This window comes from Hibiscus syriacus, unplaced genomic scaffold, assembly GCF_006381635.1.
Source record: "Hibiscus syriacus cultivar Baekdansim isolate YM2019G1 unplaced genomic scaffold, ASM638163v2 tig00111200_pilon, whole genome shotgun sequence".
Taxonomy (NCBI): Eukaryota; Viridiplantae; Streptophyta; class Magnoliopsida; order Malvales; family Malvaceae; genus Hibiscus; species Hibiscus syriacus.
In genome coordinates this window covers 966,283-984,721 of record NW_024063016.1, presented here as the reverse complement: position 1 = coordinate 984,721, position 18,439 = coordinate 966,283, and the positions used below count along the sequence as shown (strand labels likewise).

The 18,439-nt window shown below is 33.2% G+C and overlaps 1 protein-coding gene across 1 annotated transcript; it reads right to left on the bottom strand.

Annotated features, from left to right (window-relative positions):
- Positions 1–7,806: 7,806 nt before the first annotated feature.
- On the bottom strand, positions 7,807–10,748 carry LOC120155673 (probable eukaryotic translation initiation factor 5-1). The gene is made up of 2 exons (XM_039167170.1): positions 10,646–10,748; positions 7,807–9,681 (listed from the first exon to the last, which is right to left on the bottom strand). Exon 2 carries the CDS (start codon positions 9,342–9,344, stop codon positions 7,998–8,000), a length of 1,347 nt encoding a protein of 448 aa, XP_039023101.1. The 5' UTR covers positions 9,345–9,681; positions 10,646–10,748; the 3' UTR covers positions 7,807–7,997.
- Between the last annotated feature and the right edge of the window lie 7,691 nt (positions 10,749–18,439).

The following is an 18,439-nucleotide window of genomic DNA, read 5'->3' as shown; positions in this document are numbered from 1 at the left end:
TCAATTTTATATTTGGAAACTTTGATATTTGTTTTTACATGTTCTTTTTTATTGGTTAAACTACGTCTTTATAATTAAACTATCAGTTTTTATTTGTTTTAGTACTTAATTTTTTTTTTTTTTAAAATCATATTTAACGTTTAGTTTTTGTTTCATTTTAGTATTCGTTAAAACTTAACTTTACATTTTTAAAATATTAAAAGTTTAGGTACTAAAACGAACCAAAATTGGTTAGTTTAGGTACTAAATGTGTTAAGTTTTTAACGGTGACATACTAAAATGAAATAAAAAATAAATGTTAGATATGATTATTACAAAGTTGAAAGTTTAAGTATTAAAACGAATCAAACCTAATAGTTTAGATACTAAATACGTAATTTACTCTTTTTCCATTTTGCTAAAGAGGTGTTTTTTAAGCAAATAATTAATTTAGTTTTACCGTAAATAAAAATATTTATTTTGATTTTTGAATGTGTAAATTGTAGTGGTATAATTTTTTAATAGAATTTTTATTATTTTTTGAATTTTGTAAATATTTTTAAAATCAATTTTTAATGATTTATAATTTATCATTTTATACCTCTTAATATTTTTAAGGCTTATGCTTTTATTTATTTATTTATTTAAAAAAATTTACTGATATTTTTATTATTAATAATTTTTAGTATTTATTATTTTAATAGTTCAATAGTTTTTTATATTTTTAAAAATTTAATTTCTCAATTTATAATTTAAATATTACATAAGAATTAATTAAATTCTTGGACTTCCTAAATATTTAATATAAATTAAAATCTTTTACAAAACAAAACCAATTTTACCGTCAAACTTTAAAAAAAAAAGTTAAATATTATACATCATTTCATATGGACTATTATATTAAGATCGTGAATTATCACGTCAATAACGTGAATTATTTCATTAATATAATAAATTATTACGATAACATAATAATCATTAACATTAATTAAAGAATTAAATTAATTAAAGTTAGCGAATCAATGGTTAAATTGTTGTGTCTTTTACGAATGGACTTTGGAAATAAAGACATTTTTTTATTTTTTTATAATTTTATCATTCAACATTTAACTTATATAAAATATAAAAAAATAGATTAAATAAATATTTTTTGCAAGAGTATGAAACCAAATTAATTTTATAATAATTGTATATTTAATAATATATTAAAAATAAATTGATATATATATGAATAAGGTAAATTAGGTCGAGATTGGTTTGATTATTTTGCATGCTTAATGAAGAATAAATTATTTAATTAAAGTAGCAGCGATTAATGTTGACAGCTATGAAAATAAATCAGTAAAGGCGGCTTTAAATTCATTTTTAAATAATAATAAAATCCTAAGGTAATAACTTTATCGGTAGCCTTCTTCTAATTAAGTGCGGTTGTAATTAGATTAGATCCACGCTATCCTCTTTCTATACATATATTTATTTTATTTTATGTAAAATTAATTTTGTAATAAATTTAAAACATTAATATTTTACTTGTTTTAATTATGTAAAAATTCCATATATTGTTTTCTTTTTAGAGTTTATGCTTGGACCTCCTAATATTTTATAACATTTGATCTAAAGAGAAAAAAATGTTTATAACATTTAATTAAATAGTCACTTATATATATATATATATATATATATATATATTATTTAGAGTATTTTGGCCCCAACATTTTATTTTAGGGCAAAACATTTCATATTTTGAAGTATTAATCATTTGTTGACTAATGATTTCCATTGGTGTAAGGACTTTTGTTCTAAAATAAGATATTGGAGGTCAAAATGCTTTAAAAATATGACTCAAATTGATTATTTAATCAAATGTTAAGAGCAATTTTTTGATATTATGTTATTTTTTATTACAATTGTTATAAATTTTAGAATAACAATTAAAATATAACTTTAGGAAAAAAATAATAGATATCATAGCATAATTATTTGAAATTATTATAATAGAATTATATATGATTATCTAAATATTCTGAACTACAAATAAATATTATTGTTTTTAAATATCAAGATTCATAAAATATTCATTGTGGTCACGAAAGAAATCCAACTATTTTTACAACTATAGGCATAGCAAGGAACACTTTTAGACATAGTTACTTCTCTTAAAATGTGGGGAAAATGTATAAGATAATGTAAGTGAGATTTTTTAATTATTAATATAATCTACTATGGGGATTAATTTTTCATCTATTGTGAATTGAACAATATCAACCTAAAGACGTCAGGTGTTCCACGCGTCTTTAAGCTAAATATGAAGACTCTATGACTACATGACGTCTTCAGGAAAATGAAGAAGACCCCACAACTACATGACGTCTTCAAGTAAATTGAGAATACCCCAAGAGTGCACAGCGTCTTCAAATAAAACAAAATCATAGTTTAAAAAATAATACGGTGAATGTATTTTTTTCCGACAACCTATATTGGCGAAGAAGCCAAATGTGACAAAGTGGCTGATATAATGTTATGCTTTTTTCCATAATTATTACATCTTTATTCCAGCAAGTTTATGGGGGGAATTCCTTCGTTTGCACTTATTTTAGATTAATTTTGTTTTGAGCCTCATTATTTGTGTTCTTCTTATAAAATCAATTCTTGATTTTGCCCGATCCAAAATTGTACTTGTACAGGCGTCTTGTTGTATCTCACGCAAACAAATCTTTAAAAAGAGTAAATCTTTTTATCTTCCTATACGTTATATAATAAATCTTTAGACAAAAAACTAAAAGCTATATAATTAAATATCAAAATCGAGTTTAAAATATTCGTATATAAATTATTTATCACAACCGCATATACCCTTGCTAAATAAATTTTAAAAAATACATATTCATATAAAATAATTTCTTCAGCTCTCAAGAGGCGATCTGGGATCAGGTTTCCTATCCTTGGGATGTGGTTGATTTCCACCTTCTGTTTCTCTTTTTCCGACGAAATACTGAAGCTAAACTCTCTAATTTAACTCTCCCTTTTATTTTCATTCTGGGTTTTCGTTATTGCGATTTTTAAATTCTGTTTTCAATTTGGGTTTCTGATAAACTTCAATCTGATTCTATTTTTTCCTTGCTGGCCTCTACAAAGAAGTATAAGTATTAACTGATTTTTAACTTGGGTTTTTGGAATTAATAAAGGATCTGTGATTTGTTGGTGAGATCTTATAGTTATTGTTAGAATTCGATCATTTTTTATGATTTTTTGTCTGTTATGAAATCAATTCAATAGATCCAATCTTTTGGGCTTTTGGAATTATAGATCTAGTGCTTTAATCATTGCTACTCAAGGAAGCATATTGGCTTCGGTTTCTGGGATAATGTGATGTTATCTTAAAACTTTAGATATGCATTTTGTGTGGTTATTTATGTAACGGTATCTATTCCCTTTGTATTCCTTCTTCTAGTTATTTTTGATATGTGGTTTTCGTTCGTAGATTTAGCTCTGTTGTTAGTAGTAGCAGCGGGAAATTAGTTTTCTTTTAGTGAATTTTGACCGAATTGTTTTATGATCTGTTAATTTTGGAGTTTCTCAGTATTTTGGTTCTTGAAAATTATAGGATCTTGAGATTCTGAGGTTCGCTTGGATTATTTATAGGAATTTTATTGAAAAAAGTTCATGTTTTGAGTAAGGCTTAAAGTTGATAACGTCTTAAACTTCCATAGAATTTGTTATTTACTTGAAAAGTAGTTTTGCTTTGAGTATGATCTACTGGATCTATATTTTTCTACTTTGCTTTGAGTAGGATCTTCTGGATCTGTATTTTTTCATTGTCCTAGAATCCTAGTATCTTATATCATTATCGATATTTCAAATTGAGTATAACTGTTATAAAGATTTATAAATTTTTTTGTGGTTTTATCACTGGATTTCTAGCTATTGGCCTAAAGTTAAGTAAGATAGTGTTAATATGTCTTAAAATCCTATTAAGTAACCAACTAGGCTTCTTAGTACCCCTCAATTCTCTAGCGTTTTTTTTTTGTGCATCTTCTGCCTTCTTTGGATTCCTTTTTCATAGTTCCTCATAGCTTCGGCTATAGATGATTACTTGAGGTCATGTCATTCTTTTAGATCCCATAGGGTGTATAGGGGGAGGGCTCGACAGAGTGGTGTCAAGGAGACTAGACTTAGAGTTTGTTCGTTGAATGTAGGCACATTAAATGCTAGACTGCTGGAGCTGACCGACGTACTTAGTAATAGGAAAATATATTTTGCATTTATATAAGAGACTAGGTGGAAAGGGGCTTGCGCCAGAGAGTGTAATGGGTACAAGTTGTGGTATTCAGGCGTAGATAACGCTAGAAATGGGGTGGGTATCTTGGTATCCTTTAGGCTCAAGGAAAATGTAGTTGAAGTTTGTAGATACCTGGATAGGATCATGATGATTAAGGTTATTATAGAAGCGGAAGTGGTGAATGTCCTTTCAGTGTACGTCCCACACGTTGGCCTAGGGGAGGGGGAGAAACGTTGCTTCTGGGATCAGTTAGATGATGTACTTAGGAGCATTCCGGAAGACCAAAGAGTTTTCATAGGGGGAGACTTCAATAGTCATATAGGTAGTGCAGCCGCCAGGTATGATGGTGTTCATGGGGGTTTCGGTTTTGGTAGTAGGAACGAGAAGGGGCGTATGTTGCTTGAATTTGCTACTGCACACGATATGGTGGTAACTTACTCCTTCTTTAACAAGAAATATGTGAACTTGATTACGTTCCATAGCGGGGGACATTGTACCCAAATCGACTACATCCTGGTTCGTAATCGGGATCGATGGGCTTGTATTAACTGTAAGGTGTTCCCTGAAGAGGCATGTGCATCACAACACAAATTGTTGATTTTGGTGTTCCGCGTACGCCACGGGCGGAGCACTCCTAGGAGGGCTAAACTTGGTAAACCTAGGATCCTTTTGAAGAACTTACATGGAGCGACAACTGATGACTTTAGGAGTCAGGTTTTGTCTAATACATGTTTTGAAACTACAAACTCGAATAATGCATATATGTTATGGAAAATTCCATCAAAGAGTTGGGCAAAAACACCTTTGGGTTGTCGACAGGGAAGGTCAAGGAACATAAAGAATCGTGGTGGTTGAACGACGAAGTCCAAACTAAGGTGAAGACAAAGCAAACTTGCTTCAATGAGTTTTTTACAATGCAATGACGACGAAGAAAGATCGAAAGCTAAACAAAGATACAAGGAGGCAAAGTGGGAAGCCAAGAAAACAGTGGCTAAAGCAAAGGATAAGGCATACGAGGAAATGTACAAGAGATTAAACACCAAGGAATAACAAAACGATATCTTCAGACTTGCAAAATCCAGGGAAAATAGGAAAAAAGGATCTAGGTAGTATTAGGTTTATTAAGGACAACAATGGTGTTCTTTTAGTGAAATATCATGATATTAAGAGGGTTTAGGGTAGTTACTTCTTTGGCTTATTTAATGACGGTGCCTCTCCTTGTAGAGATAGTACCGTTGATGGGCCAGTCGACCATCATACTACAGCCAATGACTGCCCTACAAGTAGGATTGAGTTTGAGGAAGTCAAAATGGCTCTTACAAAGATGGGAATGGATAAAGTTGTCGGTCCAGATCAAATTCCTATCACTATGTGGTTGGCCCTAGGAGAAGATGGAGTTAAGTGGTTGACCAACATCTTTAATATTATTTTAGAGACTGTCAAGATGCCAGAGAAGTGAAGAGAGTCTACGGTGATACCAATCTATAAGAATAAATGAGATCCCCAACGCTGTGGCAACTACAGAGGTATTAAACTACTCAGCCATACCATGAAGCTATGGGAAAGGGTGATAGAGGCTAGGTTGAGACAGGTTACTAGGGTTTCAGAAAACAAATTTGGCTTTATGCAGGCAAGTCTACTACGGAGGCGATTCATCTACTTCGACGGCTTATGGAGAAATATAGGGAAAAAATATAGATCTTCACATGGCGTTCATTGACCTTGAGAATGTGTATAATAGCGTTCCCCGCGATACGATCTGGAAGACCTTGGAAACGAGACGGATCCCAACTGCTTATATCCGGGCGATTCGTGATATGTATTGTAGATCTATTACTTACGTCAGGACTACAGTTGGTGACACCGAGGCATTCCCGGTGGAAATCGGACTTCACCAGGGGTCGGCTCTTAGCCCTTACATCTTCGCCTTGATTATGGACGACATCTATTGTGCGACACCAGACGGTGTACCATGGTGTATGCTTTTCGCTGACGACATTGTCCTAGTTGCTGAAACAAAAACTGAGCTGAATAGTAGACTGGCTGCTTGGAAGACTGCTTTGGAAGAAAAAGGTCTAAGGATCAATATTGAAAAGACAAAGTATTTATGTTTAAACTTAAGTGGGAACCAAAACGATGTAGATGTAAAAGTATGTATAGAAGGACACGTTATCCCCTCAAATGAATGTTTCAAGTACCTAGGGTCTATGGTACATAAGATGGGGGTGTAGATGATGACGTTACACACCGTATAAAAGCGGGATGACTAAAGTGGAGGGCTGTTACTGGAGTTTTGTGTGACAAAAAGGTGCCTATAAAACTTAAGGGAAAATTTTATAGAATGGCAATAAGACCAGCGCTATTGTATGGATCGAAATGTTGGGCAATCAAGAATGATCACTTAAGGAGGATGGAGGCTGCAGAAATGAGAATGCTTCGATGGGCATGTGGTAGGACTCTGTGGGACATGACACCAAACTCTGCTATTAGGATGTCCTTGGAAGTGGTGCCTGTATCCGAAAAATTGAGGGAGTAAAGACTACGGATGTTTGGGCATGTCCTTAGGCGACAACCGTTGGATGCGATCATGAGGGTAGAGTCGATTACAGTCGACGGTTCCAGAAGGAGGGGACGACCAAGGCGGAAGTGGGAAGGCTGTTTGAGATCTAATTTGAAGGATTTAGACCTTACCGAGGACATGACCTCTGATAAGAAAGTATGGAGACTTAAGACCAGGGTAGTCGAGTAGTGCGGGTCATAGACATAGGGTGTAACATCTTTGTCTTCCTTTTAATGTTTTTGTAATAATTTCCATGACTTCTACTTTATATACGTTTCTATCATTAGAATTTATGAAGGCTTAGAATTAGGTTAGCAGAGTAGTGTTGTCTTAGTTTAGGTTTTAACATATTTGACTTTATTCCTTCTCATAGCTTGCTATCATTGACTTCTGCGTATCCTTCTCTTCAGGTTTCCTCTTTTTAAATTTAGTAAGGTCTTACGTTTCTGTCTATATGCAGAGATTTTTACACAGGGATTTATTTGCAGGGATTACTTCTCATTACAGACGCGCATATGAAGACTGCATATGAAGATTGTTCAACTATGTATTCATTTATTTATTTATACATGCATTTTGCATTTTATCTTTATTTTTAATTTTCTGACTGCCGGAGGTCTTCTACTGAAACTGCTCTCAATCCTGACGTTGAAGGCAACCTACTACCGTACATCCCCTTACCCCATTGTATATGGGAATAGGATTTTGTTGTTGTATTTGATGCAGCATATGTAAAGAAAAATAGTAGTTCTACAATCACTCTCAAAATAATAACTGCATTTATAGTATTTATTAAAATTGAAAACAGAAACAAAATATTTATCATCGTCTAATTTTTAAGAATGCTTGTAAAATTACATTTTATTAAATTAATTATTTAATTCAACAGTTAATAATAATATTGTAAGTTATAACCTAAAACTAAGAGATTCAAGCGGGAGAAGCAAAGCAAAGGAATAGAATGGCCTTTAAAGATGGAATAAACACAAAACAAAACAGCAAACTCGACTCAAATATAAAAGCAAACGGAAATGTAGTCTTTTAAGAACAAGTAACTGAAGAAAACCAGACGAAAATAACAGAGAGCATGTAGGAGCACATCTTATTAGTACCAACAAGACCAAAAGAGAACCATACTTGAAATGAAATCAGAATGCAACTATATCAAGATCTTCATAATCACTCTTCCTCTGACTCAGACTCAGACTCGGCATTCTGGAGCCACTCGATGAAGGGCTTGACATTCTTCCATATCTGAGAACTCTTGTTACTACCGTTCATACCTTTCTCGTACCACTCCATGATGAACTCTTCTTCCAAGATGTCATCATCATACAACACCTTAATAACTAAAGCCACCTCCTTTGCTGCATCAGGGCTAGCATTGCCACAAAACGACTCGATAGAATGAAGGAGCATCATCTGACATCCCTCTTCTTTCGTGGCAGCTGCGGCCGTTGCAAGGTAGTTCTTCTTTTTAGTTACTTCCTTCACAAACCCCTTCCCGACATCATCAAAGAGTGCAGTAAAAAGGGCATCCGTGATTTCTTTGGACGAGGCTCCAGAGAGCGAACCTAGGAAGGATTTAAGCTGAGTAGGAGAAGACCCCTGCATGAGATGTTCCTTTATCTCATTAACAAGTTTCTCATGGGCACTGAAAACTTTTTCAGGTGCCTTAACATCATGCTCTGGAGACTTCTTCACTGACTTCTTCTTCTCTTCACTGGTAGTTAGTATCACCATGTCTGCAGTAACAGCACTCAACTGCTCCTGAATCCGTTGCTTAGCAGCCTCCAGTGAGGTATCTGTTTGCCACTGGACATCATCATCATCATCGCTAGCTGCCTCATTCTCATCAGCCTGGCTTTGTTCAGGGGAGTTATCTTCATCGGAATTCTTACCTTTCTTCTTTGTTACTGCACTTTTGGGAGGAGCAGCCGCCTTCAAAGTAGTAGTAGAATAACCCTTCTTTTTAGACTCTTTTTTAATCTTCTTCAGCTCTTCATCAGCAGCCTCACCCTCCTTGAGTCTTTCCTTTTCAGCCCTCCTCATTGCTTTCTTGTCTTTTGACGACTTCTTTGCCTCCGGTGGATTTTTGAGAATGAAAGTTGTAAGTTTATCTCGCATGTCAACATCAGAAATAAACCCACATGCAGCACATTTCAGGTTAATCATCTGTGTCTTGGTAATGATTATCTCAGTTTCAGGGTTCCCACAACCATAGCATTGAACATACTTCTTAATGAAGTTCTCAAGAAGCCCTGCAAGCTTGGCAGTGTCATGGGCGCCATTGACATGTGAATTTCCAGTCTTCTCATCAAACTTAGATTGGGCTCCCAGTTCACAACCAAAAAACTTTGTAGTGTAAGAAGCAGGTCTGGACAAAGCCTTTGCAATCTCAACCATATTAACCACATTAGTCTTGATGCCATTTCCTCTCCCTTCAATCTTAGTAATCATTTTGGGCATCTTATACCTATAAAAGGCATCATCACTGTTCGAAGCACCAATATTTTGCAAAGCCATCTTGATCAAATTGTAGAAGAGTGTTAATCAGAAAGGAAATATCAGATACTGGTGTTTCCAATTGTAACGCAATTTTTTTTATCAGACACTCCCTTTGCACTTGAAAGAGGTTGCATAAATTGGCAACCAGGATAGCATGTGTTATCGGCCTCAATATGCATACAGATAACTTCAGAAGAGGAGCTTATATTCCTTTTTATAAAAGAGGGATGGTACTTTCCGAGAAATCCAACTAATGAAAAAATGAGAGATGCCCGTTCAGACATAAAAGAATATTCAAACGTAATGCTCTCCACTTTGACAAGCAGCAGACACAGCAGATTAAGCTGCCAGCTTCCTGAAAGAATACCAGAATCAATCTAGGAAAAGGTTGAATAATAGTATATCAACAACCGGCAGAAATTAATCAACATCAGGAAAATACAATATATAAACTAAACAGATGACAAATATCAAATGCCAATGAAGTATCAGAATTAACAAATATCCATTTCTTAAAGCCTACAGATTCTAACATTAATCTATATAACATGATATTGCAAAACCATAGATTAAATTCTTAATACGTAGGATCCTCCATAGCAACCAGGTAGTTAAAGCGTGAAAAAATCTTTTTTTTTTTGGATAAAAAGGGAGGCCTCATTTAAAAAACCCCTTCATAACCGTCGAGCAAGATACTCAAAGGACAGTGGAAGGAGGAAAAGTGTGCCTTTGAAATTTTATTGCATAATAACCAAGTACAGTAAGAACACATTACCAACAAAAAGCGTGAAAAATCTTTAAACTAAAGGCGATTGAAAATAGATTAAATTGGACAGATCAAATAGAAAAGTTAAAATCTCAATTCCAAAACATCCTAACCATACATAAGACAATCCTTTAGAATTGTTATAATGTGAATTAAATAAAAAAAATATTAACTACCAAAAATCGGTATTATATAATCTAATCATCTATTCAACGTTAAATAATAGAAAACTAAATACAACAAAAGAAACAAAAATGATTCAATATCTGCATTGCAATCATCTAAACACGGAAGACGATAAAAAAAACAAATATTCAAAATATAATCCCTCAGGCCAGAAACAATTTACATCGATCACATAATCAATCAAATAACAAAAATAAACTCGTAAAATTGAAAAAAAAAATATATAAAACAGATATTCATCGATTCAACAAAAGAGAACATAAATCTAGGTACCGGACGATGACATGAAGATTTAAACAAAGTACATAAAAATAACGAATTAAAGAGAATAGATTAATAAGGGAAATAAAGTTGGATACGAAAATACCTTCGATGAGACGAAGAAAAGGGAATGAATAGAAAGATAGGCAATTGGAGAAGAGAATGAAGCGATCTGGTGGTGGAGAAAAAAAGAAGAAAAGGACGCAGCTTTATACACGCCAACCTACAGGGAAATTGTGAAACGCTAGGGCAAACTCAGAAACTTCGATTTTTCGAATTTAATTATTATTCTCAAACCGATTTACTATATTACCGTAATGCCCTTAACTCCATTTTATATTTCCCATTATTTTCTTTGTCAAATATTTACTAATTTAACTTTCACAAGTTACAAAATAGTTATTACATTTAACGAGCAATTATAAAATAGTCATCAAATGTATTAAATTATTATTAAATAATCATTAAATATTATCATTTATTACAAGATAATCATTAAATTTATCAAAAGTTTACAACTAATTATAAGTATTATTTTGGATATAATACATTGAAGGTAACCAAATTATATAAAAATGATCTTTTTGGTCAATAATCTTTTAAGTGTTACAAAATGATCATTAAACTTCCTAAAATTACAAAATGTTCCCCAACAACATTAAAAGAGCAATAAATTTTGATAAGTTTAAGGACTATTTCAAAATAGTTTGATTAATTTAAAGACTATTTTATAATGTTTTGATAAATTTTAATGATTATTTTATTTTTTTTATAGAAGCCTCTAGTTTTTATTAAAAAGATGAAATAATCATAATTAAAATGAATGTTTACAAACATAAACGTAAATTAAACACATAATAATCAAGACATTTTCATATAATCGTTAACACAAAAACTAACTACTTATGATCACACAAGGACATGCATGAACCAACTTACCTCACTAATTAAATGAATCATTATTATTTCTAGAGGTCACGGGTTTGAGGATCAGCAACTGCATCATGAGTGATTGAGTGTTCATTGTCAAATGGTTGAGAGTGTTTAGAACAGATGATACCTTTGTAATCACCTTAGCTTAATAAAAAAAGAAAGATCACACAAGGGCCACAAAAGGAAAATATTTAAAACCTAACAAAAAATTATAACAAAAGATAGATATGAACAGATCTGAATGTATCAACAAACGAACTTACAAAGGGTTTCAAACTACTGAAAGATCATTGATAAACTGCAAATAAAACTCGAGCAACATGAAAAAATCATCGCAAACGCAAATAGAATATCTGAATCCAATCCAAAGGTCCAAAGTAGGAAAGATCAATATGATAATAAATAAGTGACATCTTAATCAATCGTGACGATGTAAAAAAATAAAAAAATAAAAAAACCAGCACAAAAGTTGATATCACCTCCTATCAACCAAGAATAAAGAAGAGGTAAAGAGCTTTAAAATTTTTGAGAGATAATGCATCATGAGTGATTGAGTATTCATTGTCAAATGGTTGAGAGTGTTTAGAACAAAAGTTGATATCACCTCCTATCAACCAAGAATAAAGAAGAGGTAAAGAGCTTTAAAATTTTTGAGAGATAATGCATCATGAGTGATTGAGTGTTCATTGTCAAATGGTTGAGAGTGTTTAGAACAGATGCTACCTTTGTAATCACCTTAGCTTAATAAAAAAGAAAGATCACACAAGGGCCACAAAAGGAAAATATTTAAAACCTAACAAAAAATTATAACAAAAGATAGATATGGACAGATCTGAATGTATCAACAAACGAACTTACAAAGGGTTTCAAACTACTGAAAGATCATTGATAAACTGCAAATAAAACTCGAGCAACATGAAAAAATCATCGCAAACACAAATAGCATATCTGAATCCAATCCAAAGGTCCAAAGTAGGAAAGATCAATATGATAATAAATAAGTGACATCTTAATTAATTGTGACGATGTAAAAAAATAAAAAACTAAAAAAAACCAGCACAAAAGTTGATATCACCTCCTATCAACCAAGAATAAAGAAGAGATAAAGAGCTTTAAAATTTTTGAGAGATAAACTACTAGGACTTAAGTATCACATCTAATAATTATTTTATAATATTTAACAATTACTAATAAAAAAAATCATTTTTACATAATTCGGTGACATCTCGTCTACTTTATTTTATTGTACCAAAAAATACTTTTTTTCTTATCTTCTAAAGCACTAATTTTATATTACATGTGTACATTGAATTAATGTTTATATTAGTGAGGCTTTACAATATTTAATTCAAATGATTTGATTAATAAATCAATACTAGTGATTTCGTTCCACCCTTTGTTTTGGTTTTCGCTGCCACGATGCTCCTCTCTCTACCCTCTGTCTTGGCCCTTGGGGTGGCCTAGATTTGCTGCTACGATCTACGGGCTTTCGTTATTTGGGCTCGTACGCATGTGTTTTATGTTTTACAAAAAAATATTTTGAAATTAAATTGTGGTTAAAAGTAATTATATCTATTCTATAAAAATATATTAATTATAAAATAAATAATAAAAAAACATTTATTTTAATATTAATTGAAATAAATTATTTTATAAAAAAATAACAATTAATGTTATAAAATAAAAAAAATAAAGAAGAGTAAAAATATAATAATTATAACATAAATTAACTTAACTTGTTATTATTTGACTTGTTAAACGTACTTCTCAGTCAAAAAATTGAAACTTTCAACATAATTTAGAGCATAAAAAATCTTACTGAAGATGATGCATTTTCTCATGTTATAATATATTATATTACTGATTTAGAGCAAAACAAGCAGATAAGTTAAATTCAGGATAATAGATTAGAGATGGAAAAAAATTGATTTGATATTTTCGGTGTCAAATATTTATTCGCATTAAAAAAACACTCTTTTTTATTTAAGAAAAAAGAAAATCAAATTGAAGAATATATTCAAATATTTTATTTTAAATTAAAATATATCAAATAAATATTTTAAATTTATTATTTAGTATTATAACATTGATGTGATTATTAAATTTGTTAATATAAAAGTGTGTTCTATATGACATGTCTTTAGCTTATATAACATCTCAGTTAACAGATGTCTCGATTTACAACAAGATGCAATTGACTAAATATGTGGTAAATGAATTGTTGTTATTTTTAAGGGCTCGAGTTCGAGCACCATAGATATCAGGGGAGTGAGCGTTCAATGTCAAAAGGTTAAGAGTTATCTTTGAACATATATTACCTTGTACTTATACCAGATCAATAAAAAAATCGTGAAAAATTATTGACAGGTGCGAGAGTGATTACACCCTATTTGAAAATTATTGGTGTCATGATTGTAGACACTAGTTTTTGTCTGAGTCTATAAAAATATTTTATTATATTATTTATTATTTTTATTGTTATTATTATTATTATTATTATTATTATTTTTATTTTTAAACCTCATATACTACCCCACCATTACCTCACCCATTCAAACACTACCTAACAAACAATTGATTTCCCCTTCCATCGTGTCACTACCCCACTAACTAAAACAAATTCCATTTTCTTTGCTTTTTAAAGGGGGCCACCAGAAATTGAAAAAGAGCGGAACACTGGGTGTGGGGGTTCTCTCTCTTGGCCGTCTTTCTCTTCCTTCCATGGTTTTCCCTTTTCAGTTTCCAGCATCAAATGGCAATTTCATTCCCACATTTAATTGGTGTTGGTCTCACGCTCTCTCGGGGGCTTAAATATCAAATTAACTTGGAGCCACTGGTGGGGAAAAGGATAGCCCTGTTTCAATTTACTCTCTTCTGGTAACCTCATTTCATCGACAAGTATTAGTGCATGGTTGTCATAATCGAAGTAATCATACAAAACCCCTGGTTCTATTAACAAATACTCATCAGAAACTTGTCTCCAACCAGCTCCATCTTTCGACTCGGTTCGAAGTTGAGCTTCTTCTTTGGGGTGAAATCCGAGAACAGAAATTGGTGAACAGAGAGAGTGAGATTCTTGGCCAAAATCATACCCGAAAATCGTTTGAAGCCGCGATGGTCGTGAAGGATCCGGCTTTACAAAGTTGGAAAATCCATCTATCATTTCAACTTATTTTATTATTCAATTTTGGTGGGGTTGCACATGGACTAGTACGAGAAAGTAGAGAAGATTGGTGAAGGAACCTATGGCATTGTTTACAAGGACTCATCTGCCGTCATCAACGTATGCAGTAATTGTAATGCGACGACGCCGTCGTCGCAACGCGGTCTTCGGCAGCAACAATATGACACGGTTTCTGTCGTTGACACGAATGGTGGGTGTGATGCGGTGGATCATAATATACACGCCATTGTCGTCGCTACTACTACAGGGCGGTTGCCGAAGCAGCTGCTCAAGTTGTCGCGGCGGTGGTCAGGCTCACCAACAACAGTGGTAGAAGCGCGCATGGTCACATTAGCAGCAGCAGCTACGGGGAACTCGAGGATTTAGCTGCGGTTAAGATACAATCTATTTTTCGTGGATATCTGGCATAAAGACCATTGCAACTGAAAAGAAAAAAATGAGTGTAAAAAAATGCCAGCAGTTCACGGTGTTCGTTGTCGAACAAGGGATTCATTCTCCAGGTCCTTAGGAAGAAGGGTTACATTCCTTTGTCCACTTACCTCAGAATCTACAAGATCGGCGACTATGTTGACGTCAAGGTAAACGACGCCGTTCACAAGGGTATGCCCCACAAGTTCTACCATGGTCGCACCGACCGTGTATGGAACGTCGCTAAACGAGCTATTAGCGTTGAAGTCAACAAGGTCGGTGACAGGATAATTAGGAAGAGGATTCACGTGCGAGTGGAGCATGTACAGCCATCACGATGCACTAAGGAATTCAAGCTTAGGAATGTGAAGAATGATAAATTAAAAGCATAGGCTAAGGCAAAGGGTGAAGTTATCAACACAAAGAGGTAGGTGAAGGACCTACCAAGGAATGTATGCAGCATACAATGATGGAGATATGGCCACGTTTCTTAATATATCATGTTTACACATTTTTTTAACATTTTTCTCTTAATTTTTTTCTCTTTAATTTATTTAGTATTTATTTTTTATTTTTTATCTAACATTTTTGTATTTTCTTTTTTAGGGATAATTTTAACTAATCAAAGGTAACTAATCATTCCTTGACTGTAACCGACTCCCAAACCTGACACATTTCTGGTAAAACGCAGATCAATTAAGAAATAAGGTATCCGATCAGCCCATTTGTTTAAAATAAATTATCGGTGTCGACTCCTAATCCATTTTCCTAAGTCGAAGCCCAATTCCGAGCCCACCTGAAAGATGGTTCCGAGAGCTTGACGACTCCGCTAGGGACAGCTAAGTGAGTCAGGCCAGAATTAATTTTTGGTTGTCTTTTTATGTGAAAATAGTAAATTTAAATTTATTTATTCGATTCTAATTATTTACCTTTGATTATTTTTCAAATAAATAGTTGTACTAACATTTTTTCAATGATTTCAGATTTTTGAAAAGTTTCTATCTCTGGCTCTATACCCGAGATACGAACCCTTTTTAAGTGGGGATGAAAGCGATGCCTTCATGATAATTTATTCTCCGCACAGACGTAGCAAGTAACCTTCAGGATTCATATACCTTATGTCTTCGTGTGAATTTATTCATCGCATAGGCATAAGGAAATGTATCCTCTCGAGTTTAACTTAGTCCACATAAGCTTGTAATGGGCTTAGGACTAAGGGTCTGACAAGCCCAATGGGGTACCAGCAAGGAGAGCTTGGGTACCTTTTTTAGAACCTAAACCGGGAGACTATAGGGAATTAGAGCCTACCCCAAAGCCTCATTTCAAACCCTAGGTTTTTTTACTACTTTATTTTATGTTCAAAGCATGTGAACTAGATATTTATACGGTTAGGACCTGTTCAAAATCAACTTATGGGATATAGATCATGTCCGAGTAGGAATACTAAGCATGTTCGGGTAGTTATCATATGGGGTATGACTTTTCATTTTCATTATTGTTTTGATTTACCTCACTAACTCTTTTTATTTTTGTTCTATTTCATTTTTATCATTTGCATCATTCGAAAGTGGTATTGATCCACCAAAAACGTGTTCGTTAAACGTAAATAATCCACATTAATGAACAAAGGGGTTATAATACAAAGAGATGAAAAGCTCAGAAGTCCAGCTATGGTCAAAGAATACTCAGGGGCAAAGGTTGTAGGGGCAAGACGAGAAAAATGTTATTGGCCTGGAGAGTCCCTTCAAAGACAACATATAATTGTTGACAAATCCAAGAAGTAAGTTTCAGATAGTTCTTTTCAATAGAGGCTTCCAAAGGCATTTTCGTTAGGGAACAGACTCAACAGAGAGTGAAAGCTGGAGATGCAGTCCTTCGAGACTTTTTTGGGCAAACAGCTCGTCACTTGCACAGTTTAGCCAAAGGAGCTGGAATGTTGTGGAAATGTATTCAATCGGTGACAGAAAAAAGAGGAAGACGAATCAACTTGTTAGAGGCTGTTCGGGATCTATACCATCAAAGTGTTTTTTGTCTCTTAAAGACGTAACACTTTTGTACCCAATAAGGATTATTTATAACAACAGACACATTTTTAGATCAATGCCTCAAACATTTCGTGCACCATGCATTCTTGCATATTTTACATTTTTTATATTTCATTCAAGAGTTGGACACACCTCATCCACATAACATTAGTTCAAATAGAAAAGAGCGGGAATTCTACGATGAAAGCAATCACACTTCCGAAGCAGAAATCTGTTTATCTAAGAGTACATCAAAAGGAGCCCCAACAAGTGAAACAGTTGAAAAATGGGGAGCATATGAAGGCCCTAATCCTCAACATTCTGGGGCATTCTAATGAGGCTTTATTCCATTTTGCAGCATACTGTTTGGACTTGTTTTTCTGAACTTTTTCATATTTCTTTCTGAAACCTGTTTTTGAACTTTGACATATTTTTTTATGAGGATATTTCAATGAATTTACATTGAGAAATGAATTGAATTTATAACTTGAAATTCTTTGAATATCAGCTGAATTAAAAAACTCTGTAAATGATTCAGAGTTACAGATCTTTAAAAAAGTAACACAATCAAAAACGGATAAAACAAAGACTTTTGACCTTACTTCAAAAAGATATACTCAAACACCTTACCCTTCTCTTGCAAATAACCAATATAGCCTTCTCCCTTCATAAGGCTTGATATTTAGATGTGCATAGGTACGGACAACATGGGGCATCTTTTGTATGTGACAATTACTATACTTTTTGTTCAAGACGTTCAGTGATGATAATAATCTTCACAGATGGAATAGTCGAGTAGGTAAATCTAGTTTAGGTCAGTTTCTTGGAAATTGAACTCTAAAGATGAGATTCCTTGACTTTCAACAACACTTAGACTATAACAGGTTCTTCTTGACAAACTTAAGAAATTGGACATGTATACCCAAATTATAATATTACATATATACAATAAAGCTTGAGTTGTCCCTCTAAAGCAATTGGTTAAAAGCCCCGACTTTATGGATAAGATTCAGCTAGCTTGATAAAGGTGATTATAATAGAAAATAATGCTTGAGTTGTCCCTCTAGAGCAATTGGTTAAACCCCCGGCTTTATGGATAATATTCAGCTAGCCTGATAAAGGTGATTATAATATCTATACAAAGATATTGAGCGGTCCCTTTAGAGCAATTGGTTAAACGCCCTGGCTTTATAGATTCAGCTAGCCAGACAATGGAAAATTAAATAAGAAGTTTCGGTAAAAGATTGACTAAGGGAGTTAAGGAACACCTGTTATAGTCAATTTCCCACGAGCACTCGTTAATTTCAGTTTTAGACCGATATTTCTATAGTGCCTTTGTTAGAGGAGCCTA

Coding starts and splice junctions, on each gene's coding strand:
- LOC120155673 (XM_039167170.1), bottom strand. CDS start 9,344: ATGGCTTTGCAAAATATTGGTGCTTCGAACAGTGATGATGCCTTTTAT.